General features: G+C 57.3%; 2 protein-coding genes across 2 annotated transcripts; both read left to right on the top strand.

Annotated features, from left to right (window-relative positions):
* Positions 1 to 6,568: 6,568 nt before the first annotated feature.
* Positions 6,569 to 8,368, top strand: LOC112441987 (immunoglobulin lambda-1 light chain; the record flags this gene model as incomplete). The annotated part of the gene is given in 2 exon segments (XM_059876471.1): positions 6,569 to 6,601; positions 7,892 to 8,368. Coding segments are annotated over 2 exon segments (353 nt in total), but the record flags the coding sequence as incomplete, so codon positions are not given.
* Positions 8,369 to 8,372: 4 nt separating this feature from the next.
* On the top strand, positions 8,373 to 14,610 carry LOC101903252 (immunoglobulin lambda-like polypeptide 5). The gene is made up of 5 exons (XM_024977519.2): positions 8,373 to 8,417; positions 9,170 to 9,302; positions 12,439 to 12,562; positions 12,676 to 12,830; positions 14,134 to 14,610. The coding sequence occupies exons 1-5, from the start codon at positions 8,373 to 8,375 to the stop codon at positions 14,451 to 14,453; spliced, it is 777 nt and encodes a 258-aa protein (XP_024833287.1). The 3' UTR covers positions 14,454 to 14,610.
* Positions 14,611 to 15,263: the final 653 nt, after the last annotated feature.

Consider the following 15,263-nt stretch of genomic DNA (forward strand, 5'->3'; position numbering starts at 1 on the left):
AGACGGTCACGGCAAATCCATTCAACTCGTGTCTATGGGGGGATTGGGACGCCCCTGCCCTCAGCCTGTGCTCTCACCAGGGAGTCAGGCTGCTGCCAACTCCACAGACAAAAGAAGCGGCTTCCTCTCTGGGGCACTTCGCTCTTCGGGCAGTGAAGGCCTGTCCCCCCCTATTATTCCATTCCCAGCCCTTGCCGCCTGGTGGGAAGACAGTATCCAACACGCAACTTGCTTAGGAACCTGCCTTCCAAGGCTCCTGCTGCTTAGCACGGGTGCCCTGTCCTGTCATCTGCTAAAGGGAGGGTGCTGAAGCCCCTCTGTGAGCAGACGCCAGCCTGGGGCAGTGACCCACGTCCTCCAGCGCAGCTGCAGGTGGGGCTGGGGCGGGCCTCCCAGGGAGGGTTTTTGTGCCAGCCTGTGTCACTGTGTGTTTTTCGGCGGGGGACCAGAGTGACCGTCCTGGGTGAGTCTCCCTCCTCCCTTCTCTCCCTCTTCTTTCCCCGAGGTTTGACACTTTTCTGTCACTTGCTCTTTTTGTGCCCAGTGTCAGCCTGTGGTCAAGCCTTCACCCGACCACCTCTGGGGCCCTGTCTCCCTTTCCCTGATCCCAGGCTTCTCCTACTTGGCACTGAGGTCCCACCAGAGCCTCCCCTCTGACCCCAGAGGCAGGGGAATGAGCAGGCTGACCTAGACTTGTCTGTCTGGCTCCGACCTCGCTCTCTCTGTGCCCAAACCCCCAATCTGGGCTCTATGCTGCGCTTTGTCTCTGAGGTCACTTGGCCCCATCTCATGGGGAAAGAGGGAACTGGACTGCAGATGAGGACCGTGGGGAGACATCAGAGGGACACAGAACCCTCAGGCTGGGGACCAGTCATAGGGCCAGGACTGGGACCTTGGGTCTAGGGATCCGGGTCAGGGACTCGGCAGAGGTGGAGGGGCTCCCAGGCCTCCTTGGGGCTGCCGTGAGATCCTGGGCTGGCCAGGGACCCAGGGAAAGTGCAAGGGAAGACGGGGGAGGAGAAGGTGCTGAACTCAGAACTGGGGAAAGAGATAGGCGGTCAGGATGCAGGGGACACGGACTCCTGAGTCTGCAGGACACACTCCTCAGAAGCAGGAGTCCCTGAGAAGCAGAGAGACAGGTACCAGGGCAGGAAACCTCCAGACCCAAGAAGAATCAGAGAGGAACCTGAGCTCAGATCTGCGGATGGGGGGACCGAGGACAGGCAGACAGGCTCCCCTCGACAGCACAGAGGCTCCAAGGGACACAGACTTGGAGACCAACGGACGCCTTCGGGCAAAGGCTCGAACACACATGTCAGCTCAAATATACCTGGACTGACTCACAGGAGGCCAGGGAGGCCACATCATCCACTCAGGGACAGACAGACAGACTGCCAGCCCCAGGCAGACCCCGTCAACCATCAGATGGGCAGGCAAGGAGAGTGAAGGTCAGGTGTCTGTGTGGGAAACAAGAGCAGGGGGTCTCAGGACAGCGCTGGCAGGGGTCCAGGCTCAGGCTTTCCCAGGAAGATGGGGAGGTGCCTGAGAAACCCCACCCACCTTCCCTGGCACAGGCCCTCTGGCTCACAGTGGTGCCTGGACTCGGGTCCTGCTGGGCTCTCAAAGGATCCTGTGTCCCCCTGTGACACAGACTCAGGGGCTCTCATGACGGGCACCAGACCTCTGATTGAGTGATATTCTTCCCTCGCCCACTTTGCAGGTCAGCCCAAGTCCCCACCTCGGTCACCCTGTTCCCGCCCTCCAAGGAGGAGCTCAGCGCAACAAGGCCACCCTGGTGTGTCTCATCAGCGACTTCTACCCGGTAGCGTGACCGTGGCTGGAAGGCAGACGGCAGCACCATCACCCGCAACGTGAAACCACCCGGGCCTCCAAAAGAGCAACAGCAAGTACGCGGCCAGCAGCTACCTGAGCCTGACAGACAGCGACTGGAAATCGAAAGGCAGTTACAGCTGCGAGGTCACGCACGAGGGGCACCGTGACGAAGACAGTGAAGACCTCAGCGTGTTCTTAGGGCCCTGGACCCCCACCCTCGGGGGCCCTCTGGCCCACACCCCTCCCCCACTCTCCATGACCCCTGAGGCCCCTGCCCAGGTCGCCTCACACCAGGGGCCTCTCCTCCTCCCTGTTTCCTGTTTCCTGAATAAAGACCTTCTCATTTATCAGCCGACATGTCTGAAGTGCTTTCTGGGTCTGGCCGAGTGTCGGGTTAAGGGTCAGTTCTTAGGGAAGGGACAGGTGTGACTGAGTCCATCCACTTGTCATCACCGCAACCCATCCCAGGGACCAGGGAGCTCTGAGAGCCAGGGGACGCGGTGACCAGAGACGACATTGCCAGCGCACAGGCTCGGGGGGCAGGCTTGCCCTCCAAGCACCCATCCCCCCAGGAAGGGACAAGGGCCTTGAAAGGCGCAGGGGATGCCTCTGGGGTTGGGGGCTGAGATTGGGAAAAAATGAGGAGGGTTCCAGGTGAAACTGAGCCTCACACGCAGGCTTGGCCTAGTGGGAGCGGACCTTCCCGCAGGAATAATAATCCCCCAGGTTCTTGTTGCCTGGATCGCAGGTCATCAATTCAGGAGGACTGTAGACATCTGAAGCCAGCAGGGTAACTTAGCTCTGGGGGCATCTGCAGGAAACGGGTGCCATCTTCCTGTATGGTGGAGGCGGGGGAGGTGTCAGGGGAGCCGGGTCAGCAGAAAGGACACCATCGGGATAAAGAGGCCATCCGTTGACTGCCGCATAATAGAGTCCATTGGAATTCAGGAGGAGAGTCAGACCGACGAACCAGCTCTTGCCAGGCTTAGAGTGTGGGCAGAGTACTCCCAGAAGGTCGGGCTCTCGGACGAGTCAGCACCCCGATCCCTGCCCAGGGTGCTCCCCATCGCCTACTGGCTCACCTGAGCACACCTGCAGCTGGACCACACGGGGCTCAGGCGGGGCGAGGGCATCTGCTCAGAGCTGCAGCCCCACTGGCTCTGTCGTCCTCAGGACCCCGGCCTCGCAGCCCGCCTGTGCCTCCAGCTTAGCCTCAGCAAAGCCGCGTCAGCAGGGACAAAGTCCACATGGACAGAGGACTCTGCGGCCTCCTTGCGGCAGAGGAGTCCTCCACCCAGGTCATCATCCCTGGTACCTGACCCAGAATCACAGACGAGGAGGTGAGAGAAGCCAGGGTGGCGGGTTCCATGCTGCTGCCTGATCCCATTTCCATGATGAAAACTAAGACCCCAAGGGAGAAGGGACCACCCAGGTCGCCCTCATCTTGATGGCCCTGCTGGGCACTGCCACCGGGTCCCCACCCAGAGTTGTGCCCGCCCAAATCTAACTCCCCTGTATTGTCATACGTTTTCATCATGAGAACCGAGGACATGACATGAGAAGGAGAAGGAATAAATCCCCGGTTCTTGTCGCCTGGATCCTAGTCATCAATTCAGGGATGCTGCCAACTGCCCACAAGAATCCCTCCTCCCCAGTGGAGGCCTCGCCACCCATCCCACCACGTCATTCACCTGAAACATGTCGCTCGTGGCCTGGAAAGAAAGAACCTAGCTGTAACTAAATTATACCTAAGCAACCCAAACGAAATCGTCCACAATTCCTGAAGACCGGAAAACAGCTGCTCATTGACGTATACAATTGGCATAGAATTATGTAGTTGGTTGTGTTTGTTTCATTCATCTTTTTTTATTATGTCTCTTTCTTTCCGGTAATTTTTCATGTTAATAGTGATCAGTTTTTAAACTCTTCCTTTATTATATCGTATTCATTTTTGTGTGCTGGGTCCTTCACTGCTCCAGTTTCTCTGGTATGCAGGAGCACGGCCTGCTCTGTCCTGCAGTGTGCAGGCTGTCGTTCCAGTGGCTCCTCCTGTGCAGAGCTCAGGCTCTGGAGCCCAGGCTCAACAGCTGTGCTGTGAGGACTTAGGCACCGAGACTGTGGGACTTCTCAGCAGACAGGAAGATCAAACCACGTCTCCTGCACCGGAGGCGGATTCTTAACCACTGGACCACTGAGAAACCCAGTGTTCACTATGTTTATGAGCTGGTTGACTTACAGAGTTGGATTAGTTTCTGCTGCACAACAAAGTGAATCAGATATGTGTATATATACACGCACGTGCACCCCCACTTTGTAGATTTCTTTTCCATCCAGGTATCACAGAGACTGACTCGCCTCCTCTGTGCTGTATGGTAGCTCTCATGAGTCGTCTGCTTATACACAGACTTACAAGAGCAGCGTGTGTATGATCATCGATCTTCCAGTTTTTTCCTCCCCTTCCGGCCCCTGGCAACCAGAATTTTGTTTCCTACATCTGTGACTTCACTTCTGTTTTGTAATCAGTCCTCTGACCATCTTCTTAGATTCCACATTGAAGCCGTATCGAGAGCTGCTTGTCTTTCGTGTCTGACCTCACTCGGATGACAAGCTCCAGGTCCATGTGTCTCTGCACATGGCATTGCTTCATGCTTTACGGGTGGATATATTCCTTGATGTATGTACCACATCTTCTGTATACAGCATCTGTCGGACATTTAAGCTGTTTCCACGCCCAGCTATTGTAAACAGTGCTGCAATGAACGCTGGAGTTCACGTGTCTCTTTGAATGGTGGTTTTCTCGGGTGGGATTGCTGGATCAATCCGGTATGTAAGCAGCCTTGATGCTCTTCTCCTGGGGCCTGCACCAGCTGACGTTCTCTGCAAGCAATACAAGAGTGCTCCCTTTTCGTCACAGCCTCTTCCAGCATCACTCTTCCTAGACATGTGGATGATGGCCATTCTGACCATTTGGAGGTGTGCTGACTGTAAGCTTTGATTGCATTTCTCTAATATTAGGGATGTTGAGCATCTTTCTCATGTGCCTCTTGGTTACTGTGTTTTGGGCGCGTTGACTGTGGTGTATTTTGTGTTCTTTCCAAGAGGCTTGGAAAGCCTTGAGCCTTGATTGGTGGGTGTGTAGGGCCTGGTGGGTCGCAGCTCTCCAAATGGCTCTGGCTTTTTCTAGCTAGAAGAGGCTGCCAAGAGTGCACCTGCTGCTGCTGGACTCCCCAGGGTAGGGTGCAGCCCCCGGCCTCCACCTCAAGCTGTAGCTGGGAAGTGCTCACTCTCTACGTGCCTGCAAAGTGGTGCTAGCTAGAAAGGTCTGGCAGGGTTCTGGGGATATTTTGGCCAGAGGCAATCCTAGGAACAGTTGGCCATTTCCCTCCACAGTGCCCTTTCAGGATCATAGGTCATTTAGCCAAGTTATCTTCTTTGGACACTCCAATCCCAGGACCCTCAGGTGGGATGGGAAGCCAGGGGCAATTGTAGTTCCGTCCTTCTTGCTCTAGTGAAGCAGTAAGTGAAAGAAAGGGAAGTCACTCAGTCCCATCTGACTCTTTGCGACTCCATGGAGTGGAGCCTCCCAGGCTCCCCTACCCATGGGATTTTCCGGGCAAAGCTACGGGAGTGGGTCGCCATTTCCTTCTCCAGGAGTGAAAGCAGTAATTGATCCACAAAGGGAGGCCCGTCACACGCTCTTCACGTCTCCAGGAGTGGTTTCGGGTCTTATTTCTGCCCTTTAGTGGAGCACTTTTACAAAATAATGAGTGGTCTCTGCCATCTTCTCAAGGCGAACAGTCCGTCGTGTCGCGGGGAAGTCTAGGGTACATGCAGGCGATGTTTGAATCGCCCTGGTTATACCCTCTTGGTGCTGGAGTTCCCACCTTTGTCCAGGGCAGCCTCCGCTGGTGGCCCCAGGTCCTCCTGCTCAGGCACAGGAGACTCACAACTTCCTGCGTTCTGTGGGGACCGTGTGTTCCAGGCCCATCTGGTGCCTGGCCCGACTCAGGCCTGGGATGGCCCATGTAGCCCAGCAGCCTGATTCTCTTTAAAGAGATGCTGTCTCGGGACCACAGCGAGGGGCTTGCTCACATCTCTGTTCTGAATAAGATGCTCCTAGATGCATCCAAACGTCAGATGAGACCCTGAGGCCAGGACACTGTCCAGTGCTCCCTGCAGACGGAGGCCGGGCTTGGACGGCAACCAGCCCAAGCCCCGCTAGAGATGCCCGTTTGAAGCCGGGAGAACCCCGGGGAACTGGAGATGAGCCTCTGGAGCCCTAGTTAGGGTCAGATGGAAGACGGTCACGGCAAATCCATTCAACTCGTGTCTATGGGGGGATTGGGACGCCCCTGCCCTCAGCCTGTGCTCTCACCAGGGAGTCAGGCTGCTGCCAACTCCACAGACAAAAGAAGCGGCTTCCTCTCCGGGGCACTTCGCTCTTCGGGCGGTGAAGGCCCCCTCCCCCCCTATTATTCCATTCCCAGCCCTTGCCGCCTGGTGGGAAGACAGTATCCAACACGCAACTTGCTTAGCGAACCTGCCTTCCAAGGCTCCTGCTGCTTAGCACGGGTGCCCTGTCCTGTCATCTGCTAAAGGGGAGGGTGCTGAAGCCCCTCTGTGAGCAGACGCCAGCCTGGGGCAGTGACCCACGTCCTCCAGCGCAGCTGCAGGTGGGGCTGGGGCGGGCCTCCCAGGGAGGGGTTTTTGTGCCAGCCTGTGTCACTGTGTGCTGTTTTCGGCAGCGGGACCACACTGACCGTCCTGGGTGAGTCTCCCTCCTCCCTTCTCTCCCTCTTCTTTCCCCGAGGTATGGACACTTTTCTGTCACTCTGCTCTTTTTTGTGCCCAGTGTCAGCCTGTGGTCAAGCCTTCACCCAGAACTCTCCTCTGGGGCCCTCCCTCTTCCCCGTCCCCTCACCCAGGCTGTACTACTTGGCACTGAGGTCCCACCAGAGCCTCCCCTCTGACCCCAGAGGCAGGGGAATGAGCAGGCTGACCTACAGACTTGTCTGTCTGGCTCCGGGACCTCGCTTCTTCTGCTGTCCCATCAACCCCCAGTCTGGGTTCTATGCCACCCAGCTTGTCTCTGACGGTCACTTGAGCCCCATCTCATGGCAAAGAGGGAACTGGATTGCAGATGAGGGACCGTGGCAGACATCAGAGGGACACAGAACCCTCAAGGCTGGGGACCAGAGTCAGAGGGCCAGGAAGGGCTGGGACCTTGGGTCTAGGGATCCGGGTCAGGGACTCGGCAGAGGTGGAGGGGCTCCATCAGGCCTCCTTGGGGCTGCCGTGCAGATCCTGGGCTGGCCAGGGACCCAGGGAAAGTGCAAGAGGGAAGACGGGGGAGGAGAAGGTGCTGAACACAGAACTGGGGAAAGAGATAGGAGGTCAGGATGCAGGGGACACGGACTCCTGAGTCTGCAGACAACACTCCTCAGAAGCAGGAGTCCCTGAGGAAGCAGAGAGACAGGTACCAGGGTAGGAAACCTCCAGGCCCAAGAAGAATCAGAGAGGAACCTGAGCTCAGATCTGCGGATGGGGGACCGAGGACAGGCAGACAGGCTCCCCCTCGACCAGCACAGAGGCTCCAAGGGACACAGACTTGGAGACCAACGGACGCCTTCGGGCAACGGCTCGAACACACATGTCAGCTCAAAATATACCTGGACTGACTCACAGGAGGCCAGGGAGGCCACATCATCCACTCAGGGGACAGACTGCCAGCCCCAGGCAGACCCCCGTCAACCATCAGACGGGCAGGCAAGGAGAGTGAGGGTCAGATGTCTGTGTGGGAAACCAAGAACCAGGGGGTCTCAGGACAGCGCTGGCAGGGGTCCAGGCTCAGGCTTTCTCAGGAAGATGGGGAGGTGCCTGAGAAAACCCCACCCACCTTCCCTGGCACAGGCCCTCTGGCTCACAGTGATGCCTGGACTCGGGGTCCTGCTGGGCTCTCAAAGGATCCTGTGTCCCCCTGTGACACAGACTCAGGGGCTCCCATGACGGGCACCAGACCTCTGATTGAGTGATCTTCTTCCCCTCGCCCACTTTGCAGGTCAGCCCAAGTCCCCACCCTCGGTCACCCTGTTCCCGCCCTCCACGGAGGAGCTCAACGGCAACAAGGCCACCCTGGTGTGTCTCATCAGCGACTTCTACCCGGGTAGCGTGACCGTGGTCTGGAAGGCAGACGGCAGCACCATCACCCGCAACGTGGAGACCACCCGGGCCTCCAAACAGAGCAACAGCAAGTACGCGGCCAGCAGCTACCTGAGCCTGACGAGCAGCGACTGGAAATCGAAAGGCAGTTACAGCTGCGAGGTCACGCACGAGGGGAGCACCGTGACGAAGACAGTGAAGCCCTCAGAGTGTTCTTAGGGCCCTGGACCCCCACCCTCGGGGGCCCTCTGGCCCACACCCCCTCCCCCACCTCTCCATGGACCCCTGAGCCCCTACCCAGGTCGCCTCACACCAGGGGCCTCTCCTCCCTCCCTGTTCCTGCTTCTCCTGAATAAAGACCTTCTCATTTATCAGCCGACATGTCTGAAGTGCTTTCTGGGTCTGGCCGAGTGTTGGGATTAGGGGTCAGTTCCTTAGGGAAGGGACAAGTGTGACCTGAGAGTCCATCCACTTGTCATCACCGCAACCCATCCCCAGGGACCAGGGAGCTCTGAGAGCCAGGGGAGCGATGACCCAGAGCCGGACATTGTCAGAGGCGCAGGCTCCTGGGGGCAGACTTACCGTCCCACAAACCCTGTCCCCCCGGGAAGGGAAAAGGGCCCATGAAAGGGCAGGGGATGCCTCGGGGGTTGGGGGCTGAGATTGGGAAAAAATGAGGAGGGTTCCAGGTGAGACTGAGCCTCACACAGCAGGCTTGGGGCCCTAGTGGGGAGCGGGGCCTTCCCACAGCAGGACTGTAGGCATCTGAAGCCAGGTTAGGGGTGGACTTAGTTCTGGGGGGCATCTGCAGGGACCAGGTGCCATCTTCCTGTATGGTGGAGGCGGGGGGAGGCGGTCAGGAGAGCCAGGTCAGCAGAAAAGGACACCATCAGGGATAAAGAGGCCATCAGTGACTGCCGCATGGAGAGAGTCCATTGGACTTCAGGAGGAGAGTCAGACCGATGAACCCAGCTCTTGCCAGGCTTAGAGTGTGGGCAGAGTGCTCCTAGAAGGCCGGGCTCTCGGAGGAGTCGCACCCCCGATCCCTGCCCAGGGCGCCTCCCCCATAACCTAGTGGCTCACCTGAGCACACCTGCAGCTGGACACACGGGCTCAGGGCCCGGGGCGAGGGGCCATCTGCTCAGAGCTGCAGCCCCACTGGCTCTGTCGTCCTCAGGACCAGGCCTCGCACCCGTCTGTGCCTCCAGCAGACAGCCGGGTCAGCCCAGGGACGAAGTCCACATGGACAGAGGACTCTGCGGCCTCCCTGCGGCAGAGGAGAGACCCCCCCCCCCAGGTCGTCATCCCTGGTACCCCGACCCAAAATCACAGACGAGGAGGTGAGAGAAGCCAGGGTCGCGGTGTTCCATGGCTGCTGCCTGATCCCATTTCCATGAGGGGAAAACTAAGACCTCAAAGGAGAAGGGGACCACCCAGGTCGCCCTCATCTTGATGGCCCTGCTGGACACAATGCCACCGGGTCCCCCACCCAGAGTTGTGCCCGCCCAAATCTAACTCCCCTGTATTGTCATACGTTTTCATCATGAAGAACCGAGGACATGACATGAGAAGGCGTAGGAATAATAATATCCCCGGTTCTTGTCGCCTGGATCCCAGGTCATCAATTCAGGATGCTGCCAACTCCTGCCCACAACAGAATCCCTCCTCCCCAGTGGGGGCCTCGGCCGCCCATCCCCACCACGTCATCTCATCTGAAAACATGTCGCTCGTGGCCTGGAAAAAAAGAACCTAAGCTGTAACTAAATTATCATGAGCAAACCCAAACAGAAATCGTCCATAATTCCTGAAGCCCGGAAAACAGCTGCTCATGACGTGACTCACAATTGTCATAGAATATTTACTTGGTTGTGTTTGTTCTCATTCACTTTTTTTTAATGTCTCTTTCTTTCCGGTAATTTTTCATGTTAATAGTGATCAGTTTTTAAAGTCTTCTTATTTTATCGTATTCATTTTTGTGTTGCTGGCTCTTCACTGCTTCCCAAGTTTTTCTCTGGTTGCAGCGAGCACGGCCTGCTCTGTCCTTGCAGTGTGCAGGCTGCTCGTTCCAGTGGCTCCTCCTGTTGCAGAGCTCAGGCTTTGGAGCCCAGGCTCATCAGCTGTGCTGTGAGGACTTAGGCACCCCGAGACCTGTGGGACCTTCTCAGACCAGGGAGATCAAACCCACGTCTCCTGCACCGGCAGGCGGATTCTTAACCACTGGACCACTGAGAAAACCCAGTGTTCACTCATGTTTATTGAGCTACGGTTGACTTACAGAGTTGGATTAGTTTCTGCTGCACAACAAAGTGAATCAGATATGTTATATATATACACGCACGTGCACCCCCACTTTGTAGATTTCTTTTCCATCCAGGTCATCACAGAGGACTGACTCGCCTCCTCTGTGCTGTATGGTAGCTTCTCATGAGTCGTCTGCTTTATACACAGACCTTACAGGAGCAGCGTGTGTATGTCAATCTCGATCTTCCAGTTTATCCTCCCCTTCCCGGCCCCCTTGGCAACCAGAATTTTGTTTCCTACATCTGTGACTTCACTTCTGTTTTGTAAATCAGTCCCTCTGACCATCTTCTTAGATTCCACATTTAAGCCGTATCGAGAGCTGCTTGTCTTCGCTGTCTGACTTCACTCAGGATGACAAGCTCCAGGTCCATCCGTGTCTCTGCACATGGCATTGCTTCATGCTTCTTTACGGGTGATCATATTCCCTTGCATGTATGTACCACATCTTCTGTATCCAGTCATCTGTCGGACATTTAAGCTGTTTCCACGCCCCAGCTATTGTAAACAGTGCTGCAATGAACGCTGGAGTTCACGTGTCTCTTTGAATGGTGGTTTTCTCTGGGGTGGGATTGCTGGATCACATCCGGTACGTTAAGCAGCCTTGATGCTCTTCTCCCTGGGGCCTGCACCAGCTGACGTTCCTGCAAGCAATACAAGAGTGCTCCCTTTTCGTCACAGCCTCTCCAGCATCACTCTTCCTAGACATGTGGATGATGGCCATTCTGACCATTTGGAGGTGTGCTCACTGTAGCTTTGATCTGCATTTCTCTAATACTTAGGGATGTTGAGCATCTTTCCATGTGCCTCTTGGTTACTTGTGTTTTGGGCGCTGTTTGACTTGGTGTATTTTGTGTTTTTCAAGAGCTTGGAAAGCCTTGAGCCTTTGATTGTGGTGTGTCTAGGGCCTGGTGGGTCCTCAGTCTCTCCCAAATGGCTCTGGCTTTTTTCTAGCTAGAAGAGGCTGCAAGAGTGCACCTGCTGCTGCTGGACTCCCCCAGGGTAGGGGTGCAGCCCCGGCCCCTCCACCTCAAGCTGTATCTGGGAAGTGCTCACTGCTCTACGTGCCTGCAAAGTGGTGCTAGCTAGAAAGGTTCTGGCAGGTTCTGGGGGATATTTTGGCCAGAGGCAACCTAGACAGTTGGCCATTTCCCTCCACAGTGCCCTTTCAGGATCATAGGTCATTTAGCCAAGTTATCTTCTTTGGACACTCCAATCCCAGGACCCTCAGTGGGATGGGAAAGCCAGAGGGCAATTGTAGTTCCGTCCTTCTTGCTCTAGTGAAGCAGTAAGTGAAAGAAAGGAAGTCACTCAGTCCCATCTGACTCTTTGCGACTCCATGGGTGAGCCTCCCAGGCTCCCCTACCCATGGGATTTTCCGGCAAAGCTACGGGAGTGGGGTCGCCATTTCCTTCTCCAGGAGTGAAAGCCAGTAATTGATCCACAAAGGGAGCCCGTCACACGCTCTTCACGTCTCCAGGAGTGGGTTTCGGGTCTTATTTCTGCCCTTTAGTGGAGCACTTTTACAAAATAATGAGTTGTCTCTGCACCTTCTGAAGGAGAACAGTCCGTCGTGTCGCGGGGAAGTCTAGGGTACATGCAGGCGATGTTTGAATCGCCCTGGTTATACCCTCTTGGTGCTGGAGTTCCCACCTTTGTCCAGGGCAGCCTCCGCTGGTGGCCCCAGGTCCCTCCTGCTCAGGCACAGGAGACTCACAACTTCCTGCGTTCTGTGGGGACGTGTGTTCCAGGCCATCTGGTGCCTGGCCCGACTCAGGCCTGGGATGGCCCATGTAGCCCAGCAAGCCTGATTCTCTTTAAAGAGATGCTGTCTCGGGACCACAGCGAGGGCTTGCTCACATCTCCTGTTCTGAATAGATGCTCCTAGATGCATCCAACGTCAGATGAGACCCTGAGGCCTGGCCAGGACACTGTCTAGTGCTCCCTGCAGACGAAGGCCGGGCTTGGAAGGCAACCAGCCCAAGCCCGCTAGAGATGCCCGTTTGAAGCCGGGAGAACCCGGGGAACTGGAGATGAGCCTCTGGAGCCCCAGTTAGGGTCAGATGCAAGACGGTCACGGCAAATCCATTCAACTCGTGTCTATGGGGGGATTGGGACGCCCCTGCCCTCAGCCTGTGTTCTCACCAGGGAGTCAGGCTGCTGCCAACTCCACAGACAAAAGAAGCGGCTTCCTCTCTGGGGCACTTCGCTCTTCGGGCAGTGAAGGCTCCTGTCCCCCCCCTATTATTCCATTCCCAGCCCTTGCCGCCTGGTGGGAAGACAGTATCCAACACGCAACTTGCTTAGGGAACCTGCCTTCCAAGGCTCCTGCTGCTTAGCACGGGTGCCCTGTCCTGTCATCTGCTAAAGGAGAGGGTGCTGAAGCCCCTCTGTGAGCAGATGGCAGCCTGGGGCAGTGACCCACGTCCTCCAGCGCAGCTGCAGGTGGGGCTGGGGCGGGCCTCCCAGGGAGGGGTTTTTGTGCCAGCCTGTGTCACTGTGTGATCTTTTCGGCGGCGGGACCAGAGTGACCGTCCTGGGTGAGTCTCCCTCCTCCCTTCTCTCCCTCTTCTTTCCCCCAGGTTTAGACACTTTTCTGTCACTTTGCTCTTTTCTGTGCCCAGTGTCAGCCTGTGGTCAAGCCTTCACCCGGGACCCACCTCTGGGGCCCTGACCTCTTCCCTTTCCCTGATCCCAGGCTTCTCCTACTTGGCACTGAGGTCCCACCAGAGCCTCCCCTCTGACCCCAGAGGCAGGGGAATGAGCAGGCTGACCTAAGGACTTGTCTGTCTGGCTCCCGATCCTCGCTCTCCTCTGTGCCCCCAACCCCCAATCTGGGCTCTATGCTGACCCAGCTTTGTCTCTGAGGGTCACTTGGGTTCCCCATCTCATGGGGAAGAGGGAACTGGACTGCAGATGAGGAAACATGGGGAGACATCAGAGGGACACAGAACCCTCAGGGCTGGGGACCGAAGTCATAGGGCCAGGACACTCTGGGACCTTGGGTCTAGGGATCCGGGTCAGGGACTCGGCAGAGGTGGAGGGGCTCCCCCAGGCCTCCATGGGGCTGCCGTGAAGATCCTGGGCCGGCCAGGGACCCAGGGAAAGTGCAAGGGGAAGACGGGGGAGGAGAAGGTGCTGAACTCAGAACTGGGGAAAGAGATAGGCGGTCAGGATGCAGGGGACACGGACTCCTGAGTCTGCAGGACACACTCCTCAGAAGCAGGAGTCCCTGAAGAAGCAGAGAGACAGGTACCAGGGCAGGAAACCTCCAGACCCAAGAAGAATCAGAGAGGAACCTGAGCTCAGATCTGCGGATGGGGGGACCGAGGACAGGCAGACAGGCTCCCCCTCGACCAGCACAGAGGCTCCAAGGGACACAGACTTGGAGACCAACGGACGCCTTCGGGCAAAGGCTCGAACACACATGTCAGCTCAAAATATACCTGGACTGACTCACAGGAGGCCAGGGAGGCCACATCATCCACTCAGGGGACAGACAGACAGACTGCCAGCCCCAGGCAGACCCCGGTCAACCATCAGATGGGCAGGCAAGGAGAGTGAAGGTCAGGTGTCTGTGTGGGAAACCAAGAGCCAGGGGGTCTCAGGACAGCGCTGGCAGGGGTCCAGGCTCAGGCTTTCCCAGGAAGATGGGGAGGTGCCTGAGAAAACCCCACCCACCTTCCCTGGCACAGGCCCTCTGGCTCACAGTGGTGCCTGGACTCGGGGTCCTGCTGGGCTCTCAAAGGATCCTGTGTCCCCCTGTGACACAGACTCAGGGGCTCTCATGACGGGCACCAGACCTCTGATTGAGTGATATTCTTCCCCTCGCCCACTTTGCAGGTCAGCCCAAGTCCCCACCCTCGGTCACCCTGTTCCCGCCCTCCAAGGAGGAGCTCAGCGCCAACAAGGCCACCCTGGTGTGTCTCATCAGCGACTTCTACCCGGGTAGCGTGACCGTGGCCTGGAAGGCAGACGGCCAGCACCATCACCCGCAACGTGAAGACCACCCGGGCTCCAAACAGAGCAACAGCAAGTACGCGGCCAGCAGCTACCTGAGCCTGACAGACAGCGACTGGAAATCGAAAGGCAGTTACAGCTGCGAGGTCACGCACGAGGGGAGCACCGTGACGAAGACAGTGAAGACCTCAGCGTGTTCTTAGGGGCCCTGGACCCCACCCTCGGGGGCCCTCTGGCCCACACCCCCTCCCCCACCTCTCCATGGACCCCTGAGCCCCTGCCCAGGTCGCCTCACACCAGGGGCCTCTCCTCCCTCCCTGTTCCTGTTTCTCCTGAATAAAGACCTTCTCATTTATCAGCCGACATGTCTGAAGTGCTTTCTGGGTCTGGCCGAGTGTCGGGGTTAAGGGTCAGTTCCTTAGGGAAGGGACAGGTGTGACCTGAGAGTCCATCCACTTGTCATCACCGCAACCCATCCCCAGGGACCAGGGAGCTCTGAGAGCCAGGGGAGCGGTGACCCAGAGACGGACATTGCCAGCGGCACAGGCTCGGGGGGGCAGGCTTGCCCTCCCAAGCACCCCATCCCCCCAGGAAGGGACAAGGGCCTTGAAAGGCGCAGGGGATGCCTCTGGGGTTGGGGGCTGAGATTGGGAAAAAATGAGGAGGGTTCCAGGTGAAACTGAGCCTCACACGGCAGGCTTGGGGCCTAGTGGGGAGCGGGACCTTCCCGCAGGAATAATAATCCCCCAGGTTCTTGTTGCCTGGATCGCAGGTCATCAATTCAGGAGGACTGTAGACATCTGAAGCAGGCCAGGGGTGAACTTAGCTCTGGGGGGCATCTGCAGGAAACGGGTGCCATCTTCCTGTATGGTGGAGGCGGGGGAGGTGGTCAGGGGAGCCGGGTCAGCAGAAAAGGACACCATCGGGGATAAAGAGGCCATCCAGTGACTGCCGCATAAATAGAGTCCATTGGAATTCAGGAGGAGAGTCAGACCGACGAACCAGCTCTTGCC

This window comes from Bos taurus, chromosome 17 (assembly GCF_002263795.3).
Source record: "Bos taurus isolate L1 Dominette 01449 registration number 42190680 breed Hereford chromosome 17, ARS-UCD2.0, whole genome shotgun sequence".
Taxonomy (NCBI): Eukaryota; Metazoa; Chordata; class Mammalia; order Artiodactyla; family Bovidae; genus Bos; species Bos taurus.

Coding starts and splice junctions, on each gene's coding strand:
- LOC101903252 (XM_024977519.2), top strand. CDS start 8,373: ATGTCTGAAGTGCTTTCTGGGTCTGGCCGAGTGTTGGGATTAGGG. Junction 8,418..9,169: donor GCCGAGTGTTGGGATTAGGG/GTCAGTTCCTTA, acceptor TGTCGTCCTCAG/GACCAGGCCTCGCACCCGTC. Junction 12,563..12,675: donor TTCCCAGCCCTTGCCGCCTG/GTGGGAAGACAG, acceptor AGGGTGCTGAAG/CCCCTCTGTGAGCAGATGGC.